Source organism: Delphinus delphis, chromosome 19 (assembly GCF_949987515.2).
Source record: "Delphinus delphis chromosome 19, mDelDel1.2, whole genome shotgun sequence".
NCBI classification, from domain to species: domain Eukaryota; kingdom Metazoa; phylum Chordata; class Mammalia; order Artiodactyla; family Delphinidae; genus Delphinus; species Delphinus delphis.
Window position 1 is genome coordinate 21891110 of NC_082701.1, and position 22979 is coordinate 21914088.

General features: G+C 50.2%; 1 protein-coding gene and 3 non-coding genes across 4 annotated transcripts in view; 2 read left to right on the plus strand and 2 right to left on the minus strand.

Annotated features, from left to right (window-relative positions):
• Nucleotides 1–11007, minus strand: part of LASP1 (LIM and SH3 protein 1) — a 37782-nt gene extending 26775 nt beyond the window's left edge. The window contains exons 1-3 of the mRNA XM_059997883.1: nucleotides 10991–11007; nucleotides 10550–10705; nucleotides 3442–3536 (exon numbers count right to left, since the gene is read on the minus strand). Coding sequence (XP_059853866.1) covers nucleotides 3442–3536; nucleotides 10550–10618 — 164 coding nt within the window. The 5' untranslated portion in view covers nucleotides 10619–10705; nucleotides 10991–11007. The remainder of the gene's footprint in view (nucleotides 1–3441; nucleotides 3537–10549; nucleotides 10706–10990) is intronic.
• Nucleotides 11008–11477: 470 nt separating this feature from the next.
• Nucleotides 11478–11549, plus strand: TRNAC-GCA (transfer RNA cysteine (anticodon GCA)). Its single transcript has one exon. It is a non-coding gene; the product is annotated as a tRNA-Cys (tRNA).
• A 1632-nt stretch (nucleotides 11550–13181) lies between these two features.
• TRNAC-GCA (transfer RNA cysteine (anticodon GCA)) lies at nucleotides 13182–13253 on the minus strand. Its single transcript has one exon. It is a non-coding gene; the product is annotated as a tRNA-Cys (tRNA).
• Nucleotides 13254–18352: 5099 nt separating this feature from the next.
• Nucleotides 18353–18424, plus strand: TRNAC-GCA (transfer RNA cysteine (anticodon GCA)). Its single transcript has one exon. It is a non-coding gene; the product is annotated as a tRNA-Cys (tRNA).
• Nucleotides 18425–22979: the final 4555 nt, after the last annotated feature.

Genomic DNA, 22979 nt, shown 5'->3' on the forward strand with positions numbered 1-22979 from the left:
GGCCCCACTCTACTCTCTGAGGCCTGGGGAAGGAGTAGGACCCCAGTCCCTTGTTCCCCAGAACCAGGGACACCTCCACCCTCCTCAGCCCCTAAACCCACAGCTCAAGGCAACTGAAGGACAGACCCCTACCACTGCAGTCAGTGAGGAGGGGAAAGGTACAATTGAGCATCCCCCGCTTTCTTCCCCAGCCCATGTCCACCCACTACTTGACACCCCAAAAGCTGGTTCCCCTGGCCTGCAACTCTGCCTCAGGTCTGCAGCCGCTACAGACTCATGGCCCCCAAGGAGAAAGGAACAGGCACGTGTCCCCCTGACCCCCACCCCCACCCCCCGTCCTCCAGGCTCCTCAACTGTTTGCGTGGAGACAAAGGACCAGGTTTGTTCGTGGACCCATCTGCCCCACTTTCAGAAAGAATAGTTTACAAAACAGATCATCGAGGGCATAAATATTCCTATAACAACTGGAATAGGCTCACCCCACCTACCCAGAAGCTTCAAGGGAGAATTCGATTAACAGTGGGCTCTTCCCCCACTGGCTATTATGCAAAAGCAGGCATGCTCCCCTCTACCTTGTCATAGCAAGGCTGAGTGCCTATGGCCTGGGAAGTGTGAACACAAACACAGCCTATACAAGTCCGACACCCTGGCGTTTCTCCCTGGCCCCACAGCTGGCGGCAGCGCGTGTGTCTGGATATGCACAGGCACGTGTGTAAATGTGCATCCTCGGGGGTCCACTACCACCCAGAAGGCCGGCTGTGGGCTCTGGCCTATGTTCTCTCCCCGGCCTCACCCCAGATAAGTCTGGTGCAAAGAGAGAAATAGAAGAGGCCTTTTTTGCTGCTTTCAGTCACTTTCCAGAACTTAAATCTCAATCTTGGGAAGCCACTGGAGAGAGACAGACAGCTTTCTTCTTTCTCTTGCCCACCCTTCCTGCAAGACTCTGGTTCAGGGACTAACCAGAGATCGGCAGAACGTAGAGGCCCCCCTGCACACCAAACCTGCACACTCCCTCCCTGGGTGGGCTCAACTCCCTGGCCGGGGGCCGGGGGCCGGGGGCCGGGAGCGATCACCTGTCCCTCTGGGTCCTGAGCGGGACGTGCTGAAAAGCCAGGCCTGAGCTTCACAAAGGAAGGCCAGGCTGGCCTTATCCTGGAAACTCCAGGATTCAGGAACTGGAATGTCACTGGGGGATGGAGCCAAAGGCAGGAAGAAAACAGGAAGGGATGAGAGTGAACACTCAACTCCCGTGCCTGGCACATCGCAGGTGCACAAAACTTTTTGGTCTAGGCTCCAGCATCCCTGGGTAGGAATTTTTAACCACGGGAAAACTGAGGCCCGGACAGGTCCGGAGGGCGCCCCGAGCAAGCCGGGCCTGCCTCTCGGTTATCCCGGAATCCCCACGTCTGGCTCGCTGGCAAGGACCTGCAGCTCAGCAGACTCCAGCTGAGGGAGGGTGGCTGCCTCGGGCCAGGTGCTACCACAGCGCGAGTGAAACACAGCTGGGCCACAAATCCCCCAAGTGTTTGGCCCCTCAACCAGGGTCCTTCCCAGGTAACATCCCAGCTGGGCCAAAGGTCAGCTAGGCGCCGAAGAATAAGGACTGTAAAGGCTCAGGGAACGGAGAGGGGCCAACCTGCTTCTCTGGCTGGAGGCCAGGAGAGAGACGGGGGCATCTCACCCTCGGCAGGTTGGAAGCAGCATCCCGGGAGGGGTGTTTCACCTTCTGCCTTTCCTGGAGCCCCCCCCAACCCCTGCAGGAGCTGCCCCCCCAACCCCTGCAGGAGCTACCCACCCCTACTTGCTGCCGCCTCCCTAGAAGAGGGTGAGAAAAGTAAGCTGGGACTTCGGCGCTAGACTGAGAACAGGCAGAGAAAACAAGGACAAGCCTCCGATTTCTTTCTTCCAACTCCCAGTGCTTGCTGCATTCTAGGCTACCGGGGTCTTAGGAAGAGACGTGAAGAAGCCTTAGTCCCTGCCATCCACTGGGCTCCGGGCTCAGCCAGACTTCTGCCTGGAGGGCCCGAGGCGCAGAAGCTGCCCCCAAAGGAGCCTAGGTGCCCAGAATCTAGCCTGAAGTGGGCCGGCAATCAAGGGGTTAACTGCCCCAGCCTCTGGCTTTGCTGAACCCCACCCTACTCCCCAACAGAGGGAGGAAGTTGCAGAGAATCAGGGCTTGTGTGAGCCTTTAAGAATTTGAAGAATGTCCCATTTCCCTTGGGGGGGGTGGGAGGGGTCGGTAGGGGGAAGGAGACCAGTGGAAGCTAATAGAGGAGAAGGGGCAGCTGAAGGAGAAGCCAGGACAGAGCTGTGACCCTCCCTCTACCCCAGGCAGTCTTCCCAGTGTCCCAATCCCTCCCAGAAGGGAGGTGATGATTCATGGTGCTTCTTGGGCTTGAGATTTTATCAGAAAATCTGTTTCCCCAGCACCTGGCACAGGTTGGCACCTAGCAGGCGGCAGGGCAGGCAGTAAGCGCCAGCCCCAAGGAGATGAGGCTGTGGTATGTGCAGGGGAGGGGAGGGCAGTAAGGGGGAAGACAGCCTTTCACAGGGGTTTAAAGCCCCAACTCCTTTTAGACAGGTCCCAACGTTCCCCTCCCAGGTGAACTTCAGCTGCAGAAAACCTCCTGACTGAGAATTTAAAAGAAAAAGAAAAAGGACTCAAGTCAGATCTTGAATCTTTCTGAACACTGATCTTGCCGCCTACTTGCAGTGACTTGACCTTCTGAAGCCCCGCCTAGTAGCGTGGCTGTGAGGTCCTACGTGAGCCCTGAGCTGAACGCAATCAACCTGAAACTGCACGGGATGGGATGGGGGTATCCCCCTGGAATGGGGGAACCCACCTCTCCCCACCTCCGCACAGTAGACCAGAGCAAACTCCACTGGAAAAGACATGAAGGTCTCCACCTCCCACCAGGCAGGGAATAGATCTGCCTGGGGCCAGGCCACTCCCTTCATGCTGCCCCCACTTCTCAAGAAATGACTACTGGGAAGGGCCGTGGCCAGGAACCCCCAGGCCTAGTGCCCAGACCGGCTGGTAGCAGGCAGGGGAGAGGAAACAGTCAGGTGCTGTCATGGGGAAAGAAATGTGGAAGGCGAAGTGGAGAACACAACTGAGCAGAACAGGACCTTTTCTTGAAAGACCATGCTGGATCCCTCTCTCACAGCAGAGTGCGGTGGAAGGAACAAGCTTGCTCTACGGGGTTTGAACTGGCCTGTCACTAGTCCTTCATCTTGGGAAAGCCCCTTCCCTTCCTGAAGCTTCAGTTTCCTTCGCTGTAAAATGGGCATATTAACAGCCCTAACTTCATCCAGCTGTGGTGAGGAGGACTCAACATGGTTAAAACATATGCAGCAGAGTGTGGAAATGCTGGGCCATGTCAAGGAAGCACTAGGAGGGAGCCCAATGCCCGCCCAGCCCCCGCCCAAGGCAGGACTCACGCGTTGCAGTAGGGCTTCTTCTCATAGCCCTTGTAGTTCTTCATGTTGAGTGTCATCTTGCAGGTCTCGCAGTGGAAGCATGCTTTATGCCAGAACTGGGGACAGAGGCAGAGGGAGGACACCCGTCAGACACCAGGATTCAGGAAAGGGGCTCAGGCCCCAGGAAGGAGCACTCCATCCGCGGACTGGAACACACCCACACCCCAGGTGAGCTGGGGCCATCTCAGGTCACAGGCTCTGGCCGCTGATGACACCACCCTCCCCTGTCCCATTGGAGCTATCCGGAGGGGGACAAGGGCACACGCAAGGTTGAGTGGGGAAGAAGCCAGTTATAATAGTGGCGAGCAGCCCCCAGAAGGTCTGCACCGCTTCCCCCAGACCACTCCCTCTGACCAAGCAGAAGCCTCATTGCTTATGCAAAGCTGCGCCAGGGTTGCTAAGAAGCCGGTGCTGAACGTGAGGGGCAGCTCCTCAGCCTTGACAGAGGAGGAGGGCCCAGCCCCCATGCACCCAGTCCCTCCTAGCTCCCACACCAGGGCCTCCAGACACACCTGGACCTGGGCAATGCGCCAGCCCCAATGCCTCCCCGCTTCCTGAGTGACCCCTGCCCAGACTGGGTGTGGGTGCCCCAGGCTCTAGCCACCACACCCACACCCTTCCCCCATCCCTCAGCTGGTCTTCCTCTGAGGCACCGCCCTCCTCTGCTTGGAGGTGGACGACCCCCCCCCCCCCCCCGCAATAGTGGACATCAAAGCCCCACCCTGACTAGCTGTGTGACCTTGGTCAGGACCTACTCTGAGCCATTTCTGCGTCTGTAGAATGGAAATCACAATACCCATCTCTCTTGGGATTGTTGAGGTTTCAATGAGAAATCACCTACAGAGCCCTCAGCGTAGCACGTGGCATCCCTACTTACTCGGGTGTCAGGTGCTGGGCGGGGCGTGGCAGCTTGGCGGGAGGTGGGTGTGTCTTGGAGTACAGGTGGGGCTCTGCCGTGCCCAACCACAGCTACAATGCGTGTGAGTGAGAATGCGTGACAGGGAAGACTCCAGTGAAGCCCAGGGACCCAGAACAGAACAGGGATCCATCCAGGGTGGCTGAGGGAGGGGAAGAGAGTCAAAGACCGTAAGGGCAGGGGAACTGATGCAACAGAGGTGAGCCCACCCTGAGAAAACTGATGCTCACGCGAACCCAAGCAAATGAGAGAAATCTGCCCCTGGCAGCCCAGGACGAGGCCCCCAGATCAGCACCCACCAGGAGTCCAGCTTCCAGGACCCCAGAATCCGGGCTGCTGGGGTGACCCAGCTGGCCCGTCCCTGCCCCACTTCCCAGCAGCCAAGGGAGACACTCCTGACCCCTCAAAGAAAGAGGCCAGAAGCCAGGGAAGGGCACAGGGAGACTTTCAAGGTGCCCAGCACACACCCAGTTCTTGGCCACCTGTCAGGAAATTCCCCCAAGGAGGTGCTTTTCAAAATGTGTTTCCCAACCAAGGGGTGCTTCTAGGACACTTCGGAGAAGGGGACAGAAAAAAGGAAGCTGAGACGTTGGCATACTACCTCCCTCACCCTGGCCCGCTTCAACCAGAGACGACGGGGTAATTTGGGGGATAATCACCTTCTAACAGGGTACTTTCCCCATCAAGGAGACCCAAAGGACTCTCCAGTGGTGGAACAGTAAACGAAGTGACTGGAGAACTGCTCTTTGGGAAGAAGGTCAGCAGGAAATCTGGAAGCAAGGACCTCCACCCCAACCGGGGCCTATCCCTGAGTCCAGCCCACACTCCTCCCGGTGCAAAACCCCAGCACAGACGACCCACCAGAAAGCTAGAATGGGGTAGTCCCTGCCCCCACCAGCCCGCGAAATGAAAGCCCCTCTCCCTCCCCAATGCCTGGGAGGCACTGGCAGAGTGCCCCAGCCCTGTCACCACCCAGTCTGCTGGCCTCTGCCTGCTTAGCTGCACATGTCCCTGCCTGGGCCCCTACCCCCGCAGGGGCCTGCCAGGAAAAACATTCTCTGGAATCCAGACCATGACCCACTTTCACACACACGTAGGCAGGAATCCGCACTGTCCTAGGCCTGGGGACCTCCGAAGCTGCCCCCTGATTGACTTGGGGGAGAGAAGGAGAGAGACACAGACACTTGCACCCTAGCCGACAGCCAGGTCCCCCCCTCCGGAGCCAAGCCCCTTGGGAAGGGGGCAGAGTATACTGGCCAGGCTGGGGTACAGGGCCAACAGCCAATCCGGGGGTTCCACAAGACACACACACACACACACACACACACACACACACACACACACACACACACACACACACACACACACACACACACACACGCCAGCTGCCACTGGGAGGAAGGGGAGCCCCCGTACAAGGGAACGGTGCCCATTTCCATCGGTAGCTCCTCCCCACCTCACCCCCACCCGCCTTGCTCTCAGCTACACATGTTAGAGGCTGAGGCAGTGGTCATCTGTTCTCTTACAGGGGGTCCAGGAACAGGAAAATGAAAACGAGTGGACTGAGTACCTTCAGGGTAACTACGGAACTCGGTCTCTGCATCTGTAAAGAGGAACTAAAACTCCTGGTCCCAAAGAGGTGCTGGGAGATGACACAGGCTCCAAGCCTGGCACACTAGCTGCTTCTCATCACTTCCCTCCCCTCTCTGGAGGAGGGCTCCAAGGTTCAAGAAAGTCCAGCAGCTCCTGCCGCTGTGTCCTTTTGGGGTAGGAAAGCGAGGGGAGCAGGGGCAGAAAATGACAAGTCATTCAACAGCCCCTTTGGGCCAAGCCTGGGCTGGGAACTCTGAGGGGACCCCAAATGAAAAAAACCCATCCCTGTCTCAGTTGGGTCTAGGGAAATAAGTCAATACAACCCCACAATGAGCCTCTGTCTGCCTCTTTCCCCTGCCCCACGAGCCCTGTCTCAGAGCAAGAGTCCCCTCTTTCTTTTCAATTTTTTTTAAAAAATCTTTTTTGTATTTTTTGGCCGCACCATGCGGCATGTGGGAATCTTAGTTCCCTGACCAGGGATCGAACCCCCGCCCCCTGCCTTGGAAGCACAGAGGCTTAATCACTGGACCACCAGGGAAGTTCAAGAGTCCCCTCTTTCTTGGAGGCCACAGGTAAGAAGATTTCAGAGAAGCATCCCGGGACTCAGGGAGCAAAGTTACCTCTAGGCATGCAACTTGAATCCTCCCTGCTGCCCCAGAAGTCCGCTGTTTCCCTATTCACCAAAAACCAGACCTCTGGTGCCTGTGAGAAGCCTCTCAGCCCATCTCCTAGGCTCCAGCATCGCCCTCAACTCTCCCTTGCCTGCAGCTCCAAAGCTGCCACCAACTCCACAGAAAGGCAAACAAAGGCTGATGGGACAGAAGCAAGATCCCCTGCACTTGGGTGAGGCCAGCCCTGTCTCTCTGGAATCGCCATGGAGGTGCGGAAGCGGCTGCTCACAGCTCTGGGTGAGGGGGATGCGTGAAGTTCGGGTCGCTGTGCCTGCAGCCTGGTACCTTGCCCTCTGCACCCGGGCTGCCTATGACTCAGGGTTGGAGTATGAGACCTCTCCCTCCCTTCCTGTCACCCAGGGTTACAGTTTCTCACTCCTCCAGGGGCAACCCTAGCCCCACCCTGGCCAGGTCACCAGCCTAGCTCAGTTGGCCACCTGGGAGGCTGGCTTAAAGGCATAGACCGTGGCTGCACCACCCCAGATTCCTGGTTCAAGAGCCCAGGCCCAGAGCATTCCTCAGGCCAGGGTCAGGAAGGGGAGGGACCACTGTTAATGAGATAGTGTAAATAAAAGTACTTTTTGCAAACACAACAGGCAGAAGAGCTGAGCACGAAGAACTTTAGATTTGAATTCCAGCTCTGGCAGAAAGGGGAGTGAGCTGCATGACCTGTCTGAGCCTCTGATTATGGGGTTCTTAATTTACAGGAGCGATCACATCTGCTTGGTAAGGCTCCTGCGAAGACTGAGCCTGGCACATTCCAATGAGTCGTAGCTATTATGAATGGATGGTCACGGGATGATCGTGCGGTGCTCTCAGCTAGGAAATGAGGCACCAGGGCTGCAAGGCCTTTTCTCCTTTTTTGTGTCCAGCCCAGCTTCCCTCTACCTTGCTGCCACCTGTGGGGGCTGAGAGGAGGGTGGTTCAGACAGCCAGAGGCAGAGAACTCTCCCAATGGGGGAGTCCGGGGAACTAGCAGCTCACCAATCCTCAACCCTTCCCAAATGCCTCCACCTGTGTTCAGGAGCCCGGCGAAAGCAAGCCAGGGCAGACGGACATGGCAAGACTCTTGACAATGCAGGTCCCCAGATACGACTGCTTCCTCACAGGGTCTAGGACAAAACTCCACCTCCCTCAAAATGTAGAGGACGTTGTGAGACACAGCCCCTCTCCCTCCCCAAAGGCCCTGCAGCAGCCCCTGAGAGTGCCTGGCACAAAGTAAATGCTCAATAAATATTTGTTGAATGAATGAGTGATGTCACCCTGTTTCTCCCCCAACTCTGATCCCATAAGTCCTCTGGGGAAGCAAATCTCGACCTCAAACACCAGCAATACATATTTATTCAGCACACAGAGCACACTAGGTATGGCAGGTTGAGGGCAGGGTGGCCATCAGAGGTGACATAGCTTTTAACCCAGCTAAGTCTTTCAGGGAGGAGAAAAGGCTAACACCAAGGACGTAGCTTGTGCTCTGGGTCATGTCGTGTCGTAGGGAAATTGCAGTGAAACAGGCAAGTCTAATTTGACTCTCTCCTGTTGTAAAGGGGAAGCCTTGCGAAGTTGGTTAGCAACTGTATCTATGGGACCGAAGGTTCCCCCTCAGGTCTCAGTCCTCCAGGCACCAGGTCCCCATTCCAAGTGCCTGCCCTTACTACCTGAAGGGGGTTGGGAGGAATAGGTCTGATACCTGGATATTCCAGGCCTCCTGCTCAGTGCAGGGGTGAGGTGTCCCCAGGGCCACCTCCTGTAAGGAGAGTTCTAAAAAGAGAGAGGAATCACGAACTCTCACTTCCCAGGGCAACCTCCACCTGAATGTCCTCTTTCTGCGAGGGCAAGAGAACAGCTGGGGAGGGCACCTTGAAGGATCCCTGCACCACTCCGCTCTGACTCCAAAGGTGTGGGGCTGGAGAGAGTACCCCAGCAAGGTAGGCAGGGCACAGCCTATACCACATCCCCTTCCGGGCACTTTAGTGCACTTCCCCACCTTCAAGGAAAAGACATTACCATACCCATTTGATAGATGGTGAACACTGAGGCCTAGAGCCATTCGTAGAGCTGGCAGGAGCAGACCTGGAACCAGGACCAAGTCTCCCAACTCCCAGGCTAGCAATCCCTCCATCATATATTGCTTCTGCCTTATGTGGGTGGAAAGTGGTCATAGCCTCTTCCCAGTTCATAACCGTGCAGAAGAAGGAGCGCACAGGGAACTCAAGATGCAGAGACCAAAATCCCTATCACCGGGGAAGGGCAAAAACCCCAGTGTGCAAGGACAGAGAGCTCTCAGGTCCTGCCTGCGAGCTCAAATCCTGCCTTCCGGCATGGTCATTGGGAGGAAGGTCAGTACCCACAACCCTTGTACCCATAACATGGCCTTCCTCTCCACCTGCCCAGCCAGGCCCAGGACTGTGAAACAGCAGCAGCCCCATATGCCCCTTTCCTCCAAGAGCAATTTCAAATGCATCTCAGAACCTTAGAACCCCACCCCTTCACCCTGACTCAGAGACCAAAGGTCACTGAGGAAGCACCAACCCCCAGGTGGAGGGGAAAGACAAAAGTATCCAACGAACTGCGCTTTCCCAAACAAAACCTGGCTCCAGGTGGGCTCTGCACCCCTCTTCCATCCCATGCCCCCCAGCCCCTGCCGGTCCAGACAGGAAGGAGGGAATCTTTGGACTTGGAACAGGCTTTAGGAGGTGGATGACAGGCACGATGAGGAGGGGGACAAAATCGCACAGGCTGCTCCTCCAGACTGGGGAGGGGATGCAGAGAGGAGGTGGATTTGGCCTTAGGGTCTTCGGGAGACTAAAAGAGGCCAGGATCCTACCCCAAACTGCCGGAAATACCCAGTTCTACTCTCCGCCCCCCTCCAAAAGTATAATGGCAACCAGATGAACGAGTCCAGCATGATTGGGGCGGGGGGAGGAGGAAGACGCGTAAGGGCCCCCAGGGGACAGTGAATTTCCAGAAGGCCACCTTCCCATCCCCCTAACACCTCCCCCTTTTCTTGGCTTCCCCTGAACTCAGCCAACCCCACCCTCCACTGGGGAAACCTGCTTTGAAAAGTTAGCTCTTTGTTCTACAAGCTGGACTCAGCCTCTGAGCACAATTTCAGGAGATTTCTGTGAAGCGACCCCCACCCACCCTACTCCAGCACGCGACCCCTCCCCGGTCCGGCTGGGCGGACCAGCACTGGGAGTTGGCTTCCAATTTGAGGTGGGGGCTGGGAAGGTACGGAGGACGTCTGCTAGTCCATTAACCGCTCACCCACCAAGAGAACTGCAGGTCGTGCAAAAAAGGGGTCTCGCAGTGAGGCTTGGGGCCTTATCCGAAGGCCAGTTCACCAGATGCAACACTCGCCGGCTGATAGCCCCCGCCCTCCAGTCTCCAGGCCAGGAAGCCCGGCCATTCGCCGCCGGAGCGGACGGTTTCGCTGGGGCCCCCAACCTCTGCCCCGCCCCCCCGCCGCCCCCTCCCCCAGCGCCCAGCGCTTCCGCCTACTTGGCGCTAGGCGAGGCGAGGAGAGGGAGCGGCCGTCTCCTCTCACTCTCCCGGCCCTAGGGGGCGGGACTGCACCCCTAACCTTCCCTCACTCCCCACCCCCACTCCGGGGCCTGGCTTCCCTACTCCACTCGCGTCCTCCCAACCCCTGGGCACAGAGCCCACTCTTCTCCAGTAGTGGCTGCCCGCCACGCGTGGACTCCTTGCCTTGCCCCGATCTCCTGGTTTCCAGACTGGGGTCTGTCCCCAAACCCCACGACACCGCCCTCCCTCCCTCCCTCCTCCCAGGATCGCGGGGATGAGGCGGCATAGACCCAGCCCCGCTCTCCTCCCCCGATCTGGAGCACTGTTCGGGGACTGCAAAGACGCGCCTCCGGGTCCCGCGTCTCACCTTATCCAGACAGTTCACCTTCTCCGTAGGGTACACGATCTTGCCGCACCGGGCGCAGTTGGGATTCATGGCTCCGGGAAAGGCTAGGGCGGGGACGCCGGAGCTCGCGCACGTTCTTCCCTGGAGCGAGCTGGCGGGAGACGGCCGCGGCTGCAACTGCACAGGAGACGGCGACGGCGGCTGGAGCTAGGGAACTGGCCTCCGCCTCCGCCCTCCTTCCCCTAATAAACACAGCGGGGAGGAGGGGCTGTACCGGGGCGGGGACGCGCCGCGGGCGCGGGCAGGGGCGCGCGCGGCGAGGCGCGCTCCCCGGGCGACCCGGGGCTGCGCGGGGGCGGGTTCCGGGGACGACTGCGGGCCCGGGGGTACGCGCCTAGGTGAGCTCCCAAGCAGAAGGAGCCCTGGAGAGATAGGCCCGGAGGCTAGGCGCGGACAGACGACCTTGCCCAGGGTACTTCCGGCGGGGCGGAGCCGATCTGGCTGCACATCTGGGCGTCTGGGCTGCAGGAGGCGGGCAAACCCCTCGCACCCCTCCAGGGTGGGGTTTGAGCCCACCCGAACACCAAATCAGATTCTCCAGATTTGGAGACTTCCTTTGTACCCGTTGGTACCCGGCGAGAACATGCGGACCGAACGGGAAGCCCCTGCTCCGCCCTCATTAGCCTTCCCCTGCAACATCCTTTCCCACATTTGTAGGGCGGAACCAGTCCCTCCCGCCAGGACTCAGCGCCTCGCAGCTCGAGTTAGGTTTTCCTTCCCCGCGCCTCTGCCGTGCAGCTTTCCTGTGGTTCCCCGGATCCAGGGGCCTTCTACTTTCTGCTTGGCCCCTTTTCCTCTTTCGTTCCTTTCTCTATATCCTTACTCTCCACCTTTGGTGTAGCGTTGACTTAACGCCCAAAAGAGCAGTATCCAAGCCCAGGGACGGCGTGGGGGTATAGCTCAGTGGTAGAGCATTTGACTGCAGATCAAGAGGTCCCTGGTTCAAATCCGGGTGCCCCCTCGTAGTTTTTTCCTAAACTTATGTAACTAATATAATTCATTCTTGACTCATATTTTAACCTTGGGTTCTAGGTTAAAGAAAGAACTGAAAAGCTATTTAAAAATTCCTTCCTCATTTTCCAACCGTAACGGAAAGCTTTCGGCTTTATTTCGTACTCCGCAGGACGAGGGGGTGGGTACAGGCACAAATCAGGTACAAAAGCTGCAGGTCCCCACTACCCACGCCAGCGGTATCAGGATTTCTGCGGTCACCGCTGGCAGCCTCAGGGGTGTCAGGCAGTTCCAGGAGCTGGTTCAAGAGACAAGACTCCCCCAAATTCGTGTTCAGTTTTGGGTGGGGCTGGGTCAAGGGAAGGAAACCCACAGACACAGACTTTCTCCAACTTAAACTTTCTTTATTACAGGTGACAGGCGCATGCCGTGTTCACCTTTCCCTATTGCTCATGCCACCGGCAGAGTGAAAGCACTTCGAGAACGTGGAAATGGCCAATGCCGACCCAAAAGTTCATTTACAAAAATAAAGTTACATCCGGATGTAAACTGATATAAACTAATGTAGTGGTTCTCAAACTTGAGCTTGTGTCAGAATTACCTGGAGAGTTTGTTAAAGCACCTCCCGGTTTCTGATTCTCTTGGCCTGGAGTGGGACCCCGAGAATGTGCATTTTTAACAAGTTCCCAGGGAATGCTGATGCTGCTGGACCACACTTTGAGAACCACTGAACAAATAATAAAAGGCCATCAAGTTTCATAACCTAAAGACAGGGACAGATATCTATTGGCTGCGTGACTGACAGTATCACTGTTGGATCCGAGGAAAACGAGAAGGGAGCAAGGCCTCTCGACTAGGTTTTGCCCAAAAAAAGGAAAAAGAAAGGATAGTGGGAGAGGCATGCTTCTTCAGACAGGGGGCAATTGTGATATTTTAAACTCGGAATTTGGTTGTGTCAGCCCTCGGGGCCCCGGGGGAATACTACTCAAATGCATTTTTTCCCCACGGCTCCCATTACTGTGCGATGCGTCGCGAAGCTGGACATGGCGATTAAACAGATCTGCTGTGCGGTGCAAAGCCCAGACCCGAGAAATAACTAATTTTTCACCCCTTTCCTGGACACCAGGCCTCAATCTCACCACCTGTAGGTGTAACGGGCCAAAGCCCTGCCTTTGAACTCATATAAAGAAGGAGAAAGCTGTCCACTTTTCACCCTCCTTCTTACATCTATGCTGTGTCCCGTTAAACTTCGCCACTATATAAACCTTCTGAACTTGGATTCTCTTCTAAACTGCCTGGTCAGAGTATGAACTAGGCAAAATAATATTGCCCGCCCCAACATTCCATCACCCACCCACCCCGCAAAGAAACTGTTATTAACATTAAACCAGTAAGTCTTGAAGGGTCTCAGGGACTGGAATGGTCTCAGCCTTCTTTCTGCCTGCTCAGGCTTCTTGCCACTGAGTGGGGGTATTCAGTTGAAACATGGTAGAGTCACCCCGTGTGACTTCTGGGGAGAGAAAATATTCACCAGGTGCAAGAGGATCTCCAGGATCCTCTTTAGATCCTGGATTCAGAAACCTCAGACTCCTGCGTTATTCGGGGTTAACCTGAGTGGCTGTGAAAAACAGACAAGTAGACAAGGGGGCACCCGGATTTGAACCGGGGACCTCTTGATCTGCAGTCAAATGCTCTACCACTGAGCTATACCCCCTCTATGGACAAAATGTTGGTAAATTCTTTTTAAATCCATTCCAAATTTTTCCTTCTGAAAACATCCAAAATTAGTTTCTTCTTGTTACATGATACTGAATTTAGTAATAACGAGTTTAAAAAGACTAACTAAAAACATGGAATTTTGAAAACATGTGAACTTAGGTACCAATCAGCCTTTTCTAGGTTCAATTCTTTATCCACAATCCCACTCATCTCTTCACCCTAAGAAGTCAGAGAAGAGCTTCTTGCAAAACTGAATAGAGAATCCTTTCCCCTGGTCTCTCTAAAAGGAATGCAAACACCAGCTGAACAGACATCTCCACTGAGAGACTTTCCTGGGCTGTATTCTCTAGTGGTCCCTCTCTCTTTTTATGAAGCAACTACTATGTGCCCCACTCTAAGTGCAGAATATACTTTCAAATAGAAAGACACACAGGTTCTCAGTCTCACTGAGTTTAAAATCTAGTGGAGTCAGAATAGAAACAAATGAACAAATGAATAAACAAGGAAATGCCCAGTAGTAATAAGGGAAGTGACTAAAATGAAAAACAAGACGGTGTCTTAGGGAGGTCCAGGGGGGTATTTCAAGGCGAATAGTCATGGAAAACTTTTCTTTGCAGGTGAGTTTGGAGTTAAGATGTGAATGATATGAAAGTGACAGCCATTTGCCCAGCCCATCTGTCAGGGGCAGGCATTCCAGCTAAAGGAAATGGCCACTGCAAAGGCCCTAGGGCCAGAGTAGCTGGAGGAACAGGAAACAGGGGAGAGTGATTCAAGAGAGCTGGAGAAGTAGCCAGAGAGCCTTATAGGCCCAAGTAAGGAGTTTGGATTTTATTCCAAATGGATGAAAAGCCAGCCGTTGGACAGTTTTGAGCAGAGGGACTGGAAATCATCATTCACGCTATTGTGGGGGAGATTTACAGGGAGTGAAGAATAGAAACAGAGAATACATACAATGGAATACTATTCAGCCTTAAAAAGAAGGAAATTTTGCAATATGCAACAACAGGGGACATTATGCTAAGTGAAATAAGCCAATCATAGAAGGGCAAATACTGCATGATTCTACTTACATGAGGTACCTAAAACAATCAAACTTATAGAAGCAGAGAGTAGAATGGTGGTTGCCAGCGATGAGGGAGAGAAATTGGGAGTTGCTAATCAATGCGTACACAGTTTCAGTTATACAACATGAATACGTCTTAGAGAGCTGCTGTTGAACGTTGTGCCTATAGTTAACAGCATTGTATTGTGCACTTAAAAATCTGTTAAGAGGGTAGATCTCATGTTAAGTGTTCTTACCACAATAAAGGAAAAGAAGAAAAGTGGACACAATAAAATTTTTAAAAAGAGAGAGAGAGAGGTTAGGTAGGATTCTATTGCAACAGTGCAAGTGAGAGATGGTAGCGATGTCTGAGACGACAGTGACGTATTAGTTTCCTGTTGCTGCTGTAACAAATTACCACATACTTATTTGCTTAAAACAACACAAATGTATTATTACCTTACGGTTCTGGAGGTCAGAATTCCAAAATCAATTTTACTGGACTAAAATCGAGGTGCTGGTATGCCCGCATTTCTTCTGGAGGCTTTAGAGTAGAAACAGTTTCCTTGACTTTTGTAGGTTGGAGAGTCCGCCAGCATTTCTTGGCTCATGGCCCCTTCCTCCATCTTCATAGCCAGGGTTGCATCTCCTTACCTTCTGATCTCTGCTCCTGTCCTCACGTCTCTCCCTCTCTGACTCTGATCCTCCTACCTCCCTCTTATAAGGACTCTTCTGATTACTCAGATAATCCAGGGTAATGTCCCCACCCCAAGACCCTTAATCACATCTAGAAAGTCCCTTTTATTATGTAAGGTAACATATTCACAAGGGCCTTGGGATGTGGACATATTTGGAGGCCCATTTTTTAGCTTATCACAGGGGCAACAGCAGAACTAGAGAGGACAGCAGGCATCCAGATTGACCATGGCAGGGGAGCCATGTCCTTCCTGTACACTGGATGGCTTGAGAAAGATGAGGGAGAGAGAAGAATCAAGAATGACTCTTCTTTAGAGTCACTGTTGGTGGGAAAGTAAATTGCTGCAGCCACTATGAAAAACAGTATGGAGGTGCCTCAAAAAACTAAAAATAGAGTTGCCATATGATCCAGCAATCCCACTCCTAGGCATATATCTGGACAAAGCTATAATCCAAAAAGATACATGCACCCCCGCGTTCATAGCAGCACTATTCACAATAGCCAAGACATGGAAACAACCTAAATGTCCATCGACAGATGACTGGATAAAGAAGATGTGGTACATATATACAATGGAATACTACTCAGCCATAAAAAAGAATGAAATAATGCCATTTACAGCAACATGGATGGACCTAGAGATTACCATACTAAGTAAAATCAGAAACAGAAAGACAAATACCATATGATATCACTTATTTGTGGAATCTAAAATATGACACAAATGAACTTACCTAGGAAACAGAAGCAGACTCACAGACATAGAGAACAGACTTGTGGTTGCCCAAGGGGCGGGGGAGGGATGGCTTGGGAGTTTAGGATTAGCAGATGCAAACTATTATATATAGAATGGATAAACAACAAGGTCCTACTGTATAGCACAGGGAACTATATTCAGTATCCTGTAATAAACCATAATGGAAAAGAATATGAAAAAATATATGTATAACTGAATCACTTTGCTGTACACCTGAAACTAACACAAAATTGTACATCAACTATATTTATTTATTGATTGATTGATCAATATATAGTTTTACCAAGTGAATCTCTATGTTGAAGGTATCTAGTCAAATCTTGCCAATAGTAGACATTATTTTAAAGAAATACACTAATACGCCAGCCCCCCCAAAAAACATGTTGTTATTTTACTTATTAGACATTACAGTGTCTTCCTTTGTTATATTACAAAGCTCTTAGGCTCTAAATTAATTAAAGTATGAGATGGGCAGAAAAATAATTGGAATGGGTAAAAAAATTTAATGTAGCATATTACAGACATGGCATTTCAAGTCATTTATGAGGAGAATTTTTCCAATGGTTTTCAAAGTACTCCCTGGAGCCTCTCCTGTAGGGAGGGGGGGAAATGGGGGTAGGGAGTGTTGCCAGGTTGGAATAACTCTCATCCTTCCCCATTTGAACCAAATTTAACTGTTTTACATAGTGAACTTATTGGTAAGCTGATCTGAAGGGTTCTGGACCTAGGATCCTGTGCTGCCAGCAGACTCTGGTCACTAAGCCCTTCCTCTCCCTAGACATTCCAGAGCTGTCACTGCTGCTCTCTGGAAAGAGTCACGCTGTCATCAGGATAGAAAGACTCTGAGGAGTCCTTCTTCACCGAGAGCCTTTCATTCCCCTTCCCTTCTAGGAGTCGTGAACTTCAGAACCTCTGCCTCCGACACCCACTCCCTTTAATTCTCCAACTATATTTTAATAAAATAAAATTTTTAAAAAAGAATAACTCTTCTTTTTTGTCTTCACTATCTGGGTGGATGTGGTTTCCTGAGATAAAGAACTGAGAAAGGAGTAAGTTTAGGAAAAACAAAAACAAAAAAACCCCTCAAGAGTTTCTTTTTAAAGCTCTGAAACAGAATGTAATAAAGTACAACCTCCTAGCCTCATAGACTTCACATTCTAGTATGAGGTCAATATGCTAAGTTTGAGGTGCCCTGTAGACATTTAAGTGGAGATGTTAAGTGTGCAGGTGGAGATCCAGTTAATTCTGAAGTTCAGGGAAATGTCCAGGTTGGAAACATAATTTGGGGAGTTGTCAGTGTATAATTGGTAGCTGGTGAAAGAGGGAGTCAATCCCAAAAGTGTGCTTCGACTCATACTTCGACTCATACTGCCTTGTGAGAACCAATTGTTAAATTTTCAGGAATTTTTAAAGCCAGTTGACTTCACTGGAAATTGACAGGTGGGCGAATTTGCACTATGGGAATTGGCAAATGCTAAAAATCAGGTCCCCTGGAGCCAGTCGTCAGCCATTTATCAGCACAACCCTGCTCCTGACGGCTTCTGACTTTCTCCAGAAAGGAAGAGGCCAGCTCTTCAGCACTCTCTGAGGAGGAAAGATAAGGTGTAGAAGGTTTGAGACTGGAGAACGTATGTGAAATAGTCATTTTAGAGAGTGAGAAAGTGAAACTAGTCAGTCAGTGGTGGAAGAGTCCTAAACAGGGAGACTGTCTGAGATTGGTGGAGTGACCCAGACTTCTGAGCTCTCCCCTAACAACATTTTGCTGCTTGGGTGCAAGCTCGGTAGAATGCCAGAGTTGAGTTTAATTAGGTTTGGCTGATAGGTACCACCCAGGGCTTATAGTGAACCAGGCACTGTGCCACTGTGGGGAATACAAAAAGAAATGCAACATGATCCCCGCCCTCAAGGAACTTACAGTCTAGTTGGAGAAACAAGATACATACTCCAAGGGGAAAAAAATACCTGACAGTCGAGAGAGTAAATGTAGAGAGTAACAGAACTATGGAGACAGGTTATTGATAAGGAGAGAAATGAAGTCACAGGCTTTCTTAAAAATTGGTAGTGAGAAAGAAGAAATGGACAGGCGATAACAGCTAAAGGGAAGATTTTCCAGTCTAGGGAAAGCCTGTTGATGTTTGAAGGAGCCAAGCGAGTGGAAGAGACTGAAGATACTGGAGAGAATGGAGATACTGCGGGCATGTCTGGTACAAGAGCAGGGGTGTCTTGGGAAGGACAAGGGAAGCACTTCCTCTCCTGTGCAAAGCACAGGCTGGGGATCCAGTGCAGCTCGGGGTGCAGGCAGGGAGTATGGAAATTAGACTTAAAGAATTTCAAGATGCCAGAGGTACAAGAGGTGGTTGTTGTTGAAGGAGAGAAATCCCATCGCACACCCCACAGGACCTTCAAGCCCAGCTCAGACTGGACTTCGCCCTCCCCTTCTACCACCTGGGTGCGAATTGCCTTTTCTCTTCATTCTTTAGCATCACCCCAGGAAACCTGAAGCAATTGGTCATACATATCAAACTACTGTTAATCACCAATGCACTGTCTGGTCAGTAAACACTACAAATAAGCTGTAATCTCCTATTTGCCAGTAGAGGGGGTATAGCTCAGGGGTAGAGCATTTGACTGCAGATCAAGAGGTCCCCGGTTCAAATCCGGGTGCCCCCTTGTGCTTCCCTTTTAAACCTTGAATCATCCCAAAGATGGTACAAAAGAAAGGTGGTACTAACCAAGCGAATATTTGGTCATTCTTGAGTGTTTTCTGGGAATACAAAAAGTAATAAACTACAGCATCGTAGATTTTATATTCCAATGAGGTCAACGCGCAAAGGAATTTTCTGTGTTCTCTATCTCTACGTCAATGGTTCCCAGTCTGTGGTTTGGGAGTTGAATTCTTGGAGGTCTGCCTGTGAGACACTTTCTACGTAGGAAAAAAGAATTTATTTCATACTTGGTTACTTACCTGTTTCATTCTTATCCATTCATGAGTACAGTGGAGCTTTCCAGAGGCTACATGATGTCACAACAGACTAAATGTGGAAACATGAAAATCCAGCTGTCTTTCATTAAGCCAGATATTAAAGGGATTTCTAAAAGAACGTAAAGCAAAGCTACTCTTCTCATTATTTTTAAAATTTAAATACAGTTCTTTTTCATTTTAAAATGTTATGTCTTTTAACAGGCAGTGGATTCATTACCTTAAACATTTCGCAATTTAAATTTCTAATCTGGTAAATGTCAATAGATATAACTGTATAAACACAACCTCTTTGGAGTTCTCAATAACTTAAGAATGTAAAGAATATTCAGACAAAGATATTGGAGAATGACTGCTCTAAGTAAAGAGGTGGTTTGGGGAAGAGCATGCTGGGGTTGTGAAATGGCACAGGGAAGAGATGGCTTGTTCAAAAATACATGACATCGAAAAGAGTTTTGAAGAACATGTAGTGGATAAAGCAAGAAAGAGTCCTGAAATCCTAAGCAGTTTGGTGTTTCTGGAGTGTGAAGTGTAAGAGGCGAGGTGATGGGAGATGAGTCCAGGGAGAAGGTAAGCCACTTCGGGAAGAGATTCCAATGCCATCCTAAGGAGCTTGGACTTTATTCCATAGGCACTAGAGGGCCAGTACAGGCTTTTAAGCAACCAGAGGTTATGGTCAGACCATTTGGAGGCTGTTGCAATAGCTTTGAACCAAGGGCAGACTTTTAGATGCACGGACAGAAAAATTAGTAGCACCAACCAAGACAACTAATATAGGCAGAAAAGCAAAATTTCTGGGAAAATCATGATTTCGGCTTTGGACATCAGGTTGGAAGTGCCTGTGGGGTGGAGGTGTCCCAGTCATTGGTTCCATACATTGGCTAGAGCTAAGCAGAAATGTCTGGGCTGGAGATACAGACTTGGGAGTTCTCAGCATATTGATGGTAATGGAAGCTACTGGGTGGTGTGATCACTCAGGGAAATACACTGAGAAGGGACAATGAGTAAGGAGGAGAGAGCAATACAACAGAGTGGCTTAGAGTCTGTGCTTTGGAATCAGCCAGACTCAGGGTGCCATTCCATCTCTACCTTTCATGATCTGTGTGATCTTGGACACATGGCTTAACTTTTCTATTTCTCAGTTTTCTCATCTGAAAAATGAGAAGAATAATACCTAAATCACAGGGTTGTGGGGAGGATTCAAGAAGCCACATTCCTGTAAAATGCTTAACTCAATGACTGGTACTTAGTAGCACTCCAAAAATAGTAATTTCTATTATTATTAGCATCATGGAAACCATGGGTGAAGAGTGTCAAGAAGATGGGAAGGGCCCCAGTGTGAAACGTTGTGAGGTCAAGTAAGAGGAAGACTGAGGAGGGTCCTTGGATTTTGGAAAGAGTAGGTCATGGTGACCTTTCTAGTATAATTTTTCAGTATATATAATTTCTAGTATAATTTCAGTCATGTAGTGAGGACATAAACTACACTACAGGGGTTCAAGGAACATGTGCATGCAGGAAGTAAGGAAATAGAGACAGATCATTCCCAGACCTTTGGTTTTCATGGACCACTGAAATTACAAAGAGAAAAAAAAGGGCAGTGTTGGGATGGTAGAAAGTTGACAGTTGACATAGGAACATTTTTTAATTTTTTTTTTTTTTGCGGTACGCAGGCCTCTCACTGTTGTGACCTCTCCCGTTGCGGAGCACAGGCTCCGGACGCGCAGGCTCAGCGGCCATGGCTCACGGGACCAGCCGCTCCGCGGCACGTGGGATCTTCCCGGACCGGGGCACAAACCCGTGTCCCCTACATCGGAAGGTGGACCCTCAACCACTGAGCCACCAGGGAAGCCCAAAAGGAACATTTTTAACAAGAAAGATGAAAGAAGATAATCCCAGAATAATAGGCAGTCCTTTAAATTGAGCAAATGGAGCTTTATAAGAAACTGTGTTTTTCAAATATTTCTAATTTTGCCATAGATGAATAAAAATTCCTTCACGCAAGGATGCTGACGTATGGAGACCATAGAGGTAGACTTCTTCATTTGTTCAGCAATCATTCAGCATGTATTTACTGAGCCAGGCCCTATGCTGAATGCTGGGGATATACCACTGAACACAAAGGAGAACATGGACTCAGCCTTTCATGGAGCATATAGACTAGTTGGGGGAGATCGTTATTCAACAAAGTCATCAAATATATATTGAAGAATTGAAATAAATAGTAAGAAGGAAAAATACTATGTAAGAGAGGTCAGGGTAGAATTTCCCTAAGGAAAAGATTTAAGCTGAGATCTGAAAAATCAGTACACGTGAAATACGTGATACGGGTAGGCAGGGTAGAGTATTCCAAGCATGTGTGAGGCCTACGGGTATTCAGGAGCATGGATGGTATCTGGCACCAAAACGTCAACCCTGCAGAGCAAGACAGAGCACAGTGCAAGATGAGGTTAAGAGGTAGGACAATGATCAGGGCCTCGTAGGCTGTGATATGGATTTTAACTTTGATTCTAAGAGTACAGAAACCATTGGAGGATTTTCAGGAGAGTGACATAGTAATGTTTACGTTTCTGAAAAATTATTTCTGGCCATTGTATGAAGAGTGAGTGGATGGAGGGGGGAGAAATAGAGGTCAAGAGACATGTTAGGAAGCTTCAGAAATAGTTTAGGCAAGAGATGGAGGTGACTAGGTCTAGAGCATTAGCAGAGGAGATGGAGAGAAGTGGATATATTTGAGAGACATTGAGAAGTCAGACTGAAGAGAAATGAACAGGAATCCCAGAGGGACACCTGGATGGATGCTAGTTTCATTTATCAACAGAGACAAATATGATAATGAAATCATATATTCAGAAACACATGGAATTTGGCTGAGAAGTGAAGGAGAGAGAAAAACTGGTAACTAGAGAAACTGGCAGGAGCAAGTGAAGGATTTAAGAGTCATAAGAGAAATTTATAAATGTATAGATTTATAGACCTCTTAACGTTGAAGTACCCCAGAGCTTAGCCCATGGTCTTTTTAATTTACCCTTGCTTCTTTGTGAACTCATCCACTATCATGTCTTTAAATATACTTATATGCTGACGACTGCCAAATTTATATCTCCCTCTTTCTGGAACTCCAGGCTAATATGTCCAACTTGCTATTTAAATCTCTTTTGGTTGTCTAACAGACATCTAACTCAACATATCCAAAACTGAACTCATACTCTTACCCCCAAACCTGTTCCTCCCATTGCTTTCCCCATCTCAGTTGATGGCAATGCCATCTTCCACTTGCTCAGAACTAAAGCCTTGGAAACATTTTCTTCTCTTTCTTTTGCACCCCACATTTTGTTGGCTCTACCTCCAAAACATATCCAGAATCTGATCACATCACATTACTTCTATTGCTACCTCTTTAGTCTAAACCACCATCATTTCTCTCCTGAGTTACTGCAAGAGCTTCCCAATAGATCGCCTTATTGTATCTTTGTGTTCCCTCCCACAGCCTAGTCTCAAATAGAGTGATCCTTCTGACACGTCAGATCATGTCCCTCCTCTGCTTATGGCTCATTGTTTTCCTATTTCAGTCTGTAAATGTCAAAGTCCATAGCAGTGTACAAAGCTCTAATGATCCAATTCCATTACTTCTGACCTTCTGTCCTACTACTCTTCCCTTCACTTACTCTGTCCAGTCACTCCTGGCTTCCTTGCTGGTCCTCACATTGTTCAGGCACAATCCCACCTTAGGGTCTTTCAATGGTTGATGACTCTATCTGGACTGCTCTTCCCTAGACAGTCATATTGCTAGCTCCCTCACCTTAAAAATCTTTGCACTAATGTCAACTTCTTCCATGAGGCCCACACTGATCATTCTATTTTGAAATGCAATCTGCCTCTCCTCCCACTTCCAGATCCCTCTTACTTTTTTCTACTTTTGTTTTCATAGTACTTATCACCATCTAACATACTATATACTGCAATTACTACGTCTATGGCTTAGTATCTAATACCCACCTTCACCACCACCCTGGCTGAATGTAAGCTCCACAGGGCATGAATGTTGATCTGTTTTGTTCTCTCATGTAGTCTAGCATATGCCCAGAACAGGATCTGGCATAAAGTAGTCGTTTAATAAATATTTGAATGAATATATCGGCAGAAAGAAGTCCGAAGAATGGGAGAAGTTGAAGCAGTGAAAGGAGTAATTAATAAAGATATCTAAAATACAGATGGGTATGGGACCAAGCACACACATATGGA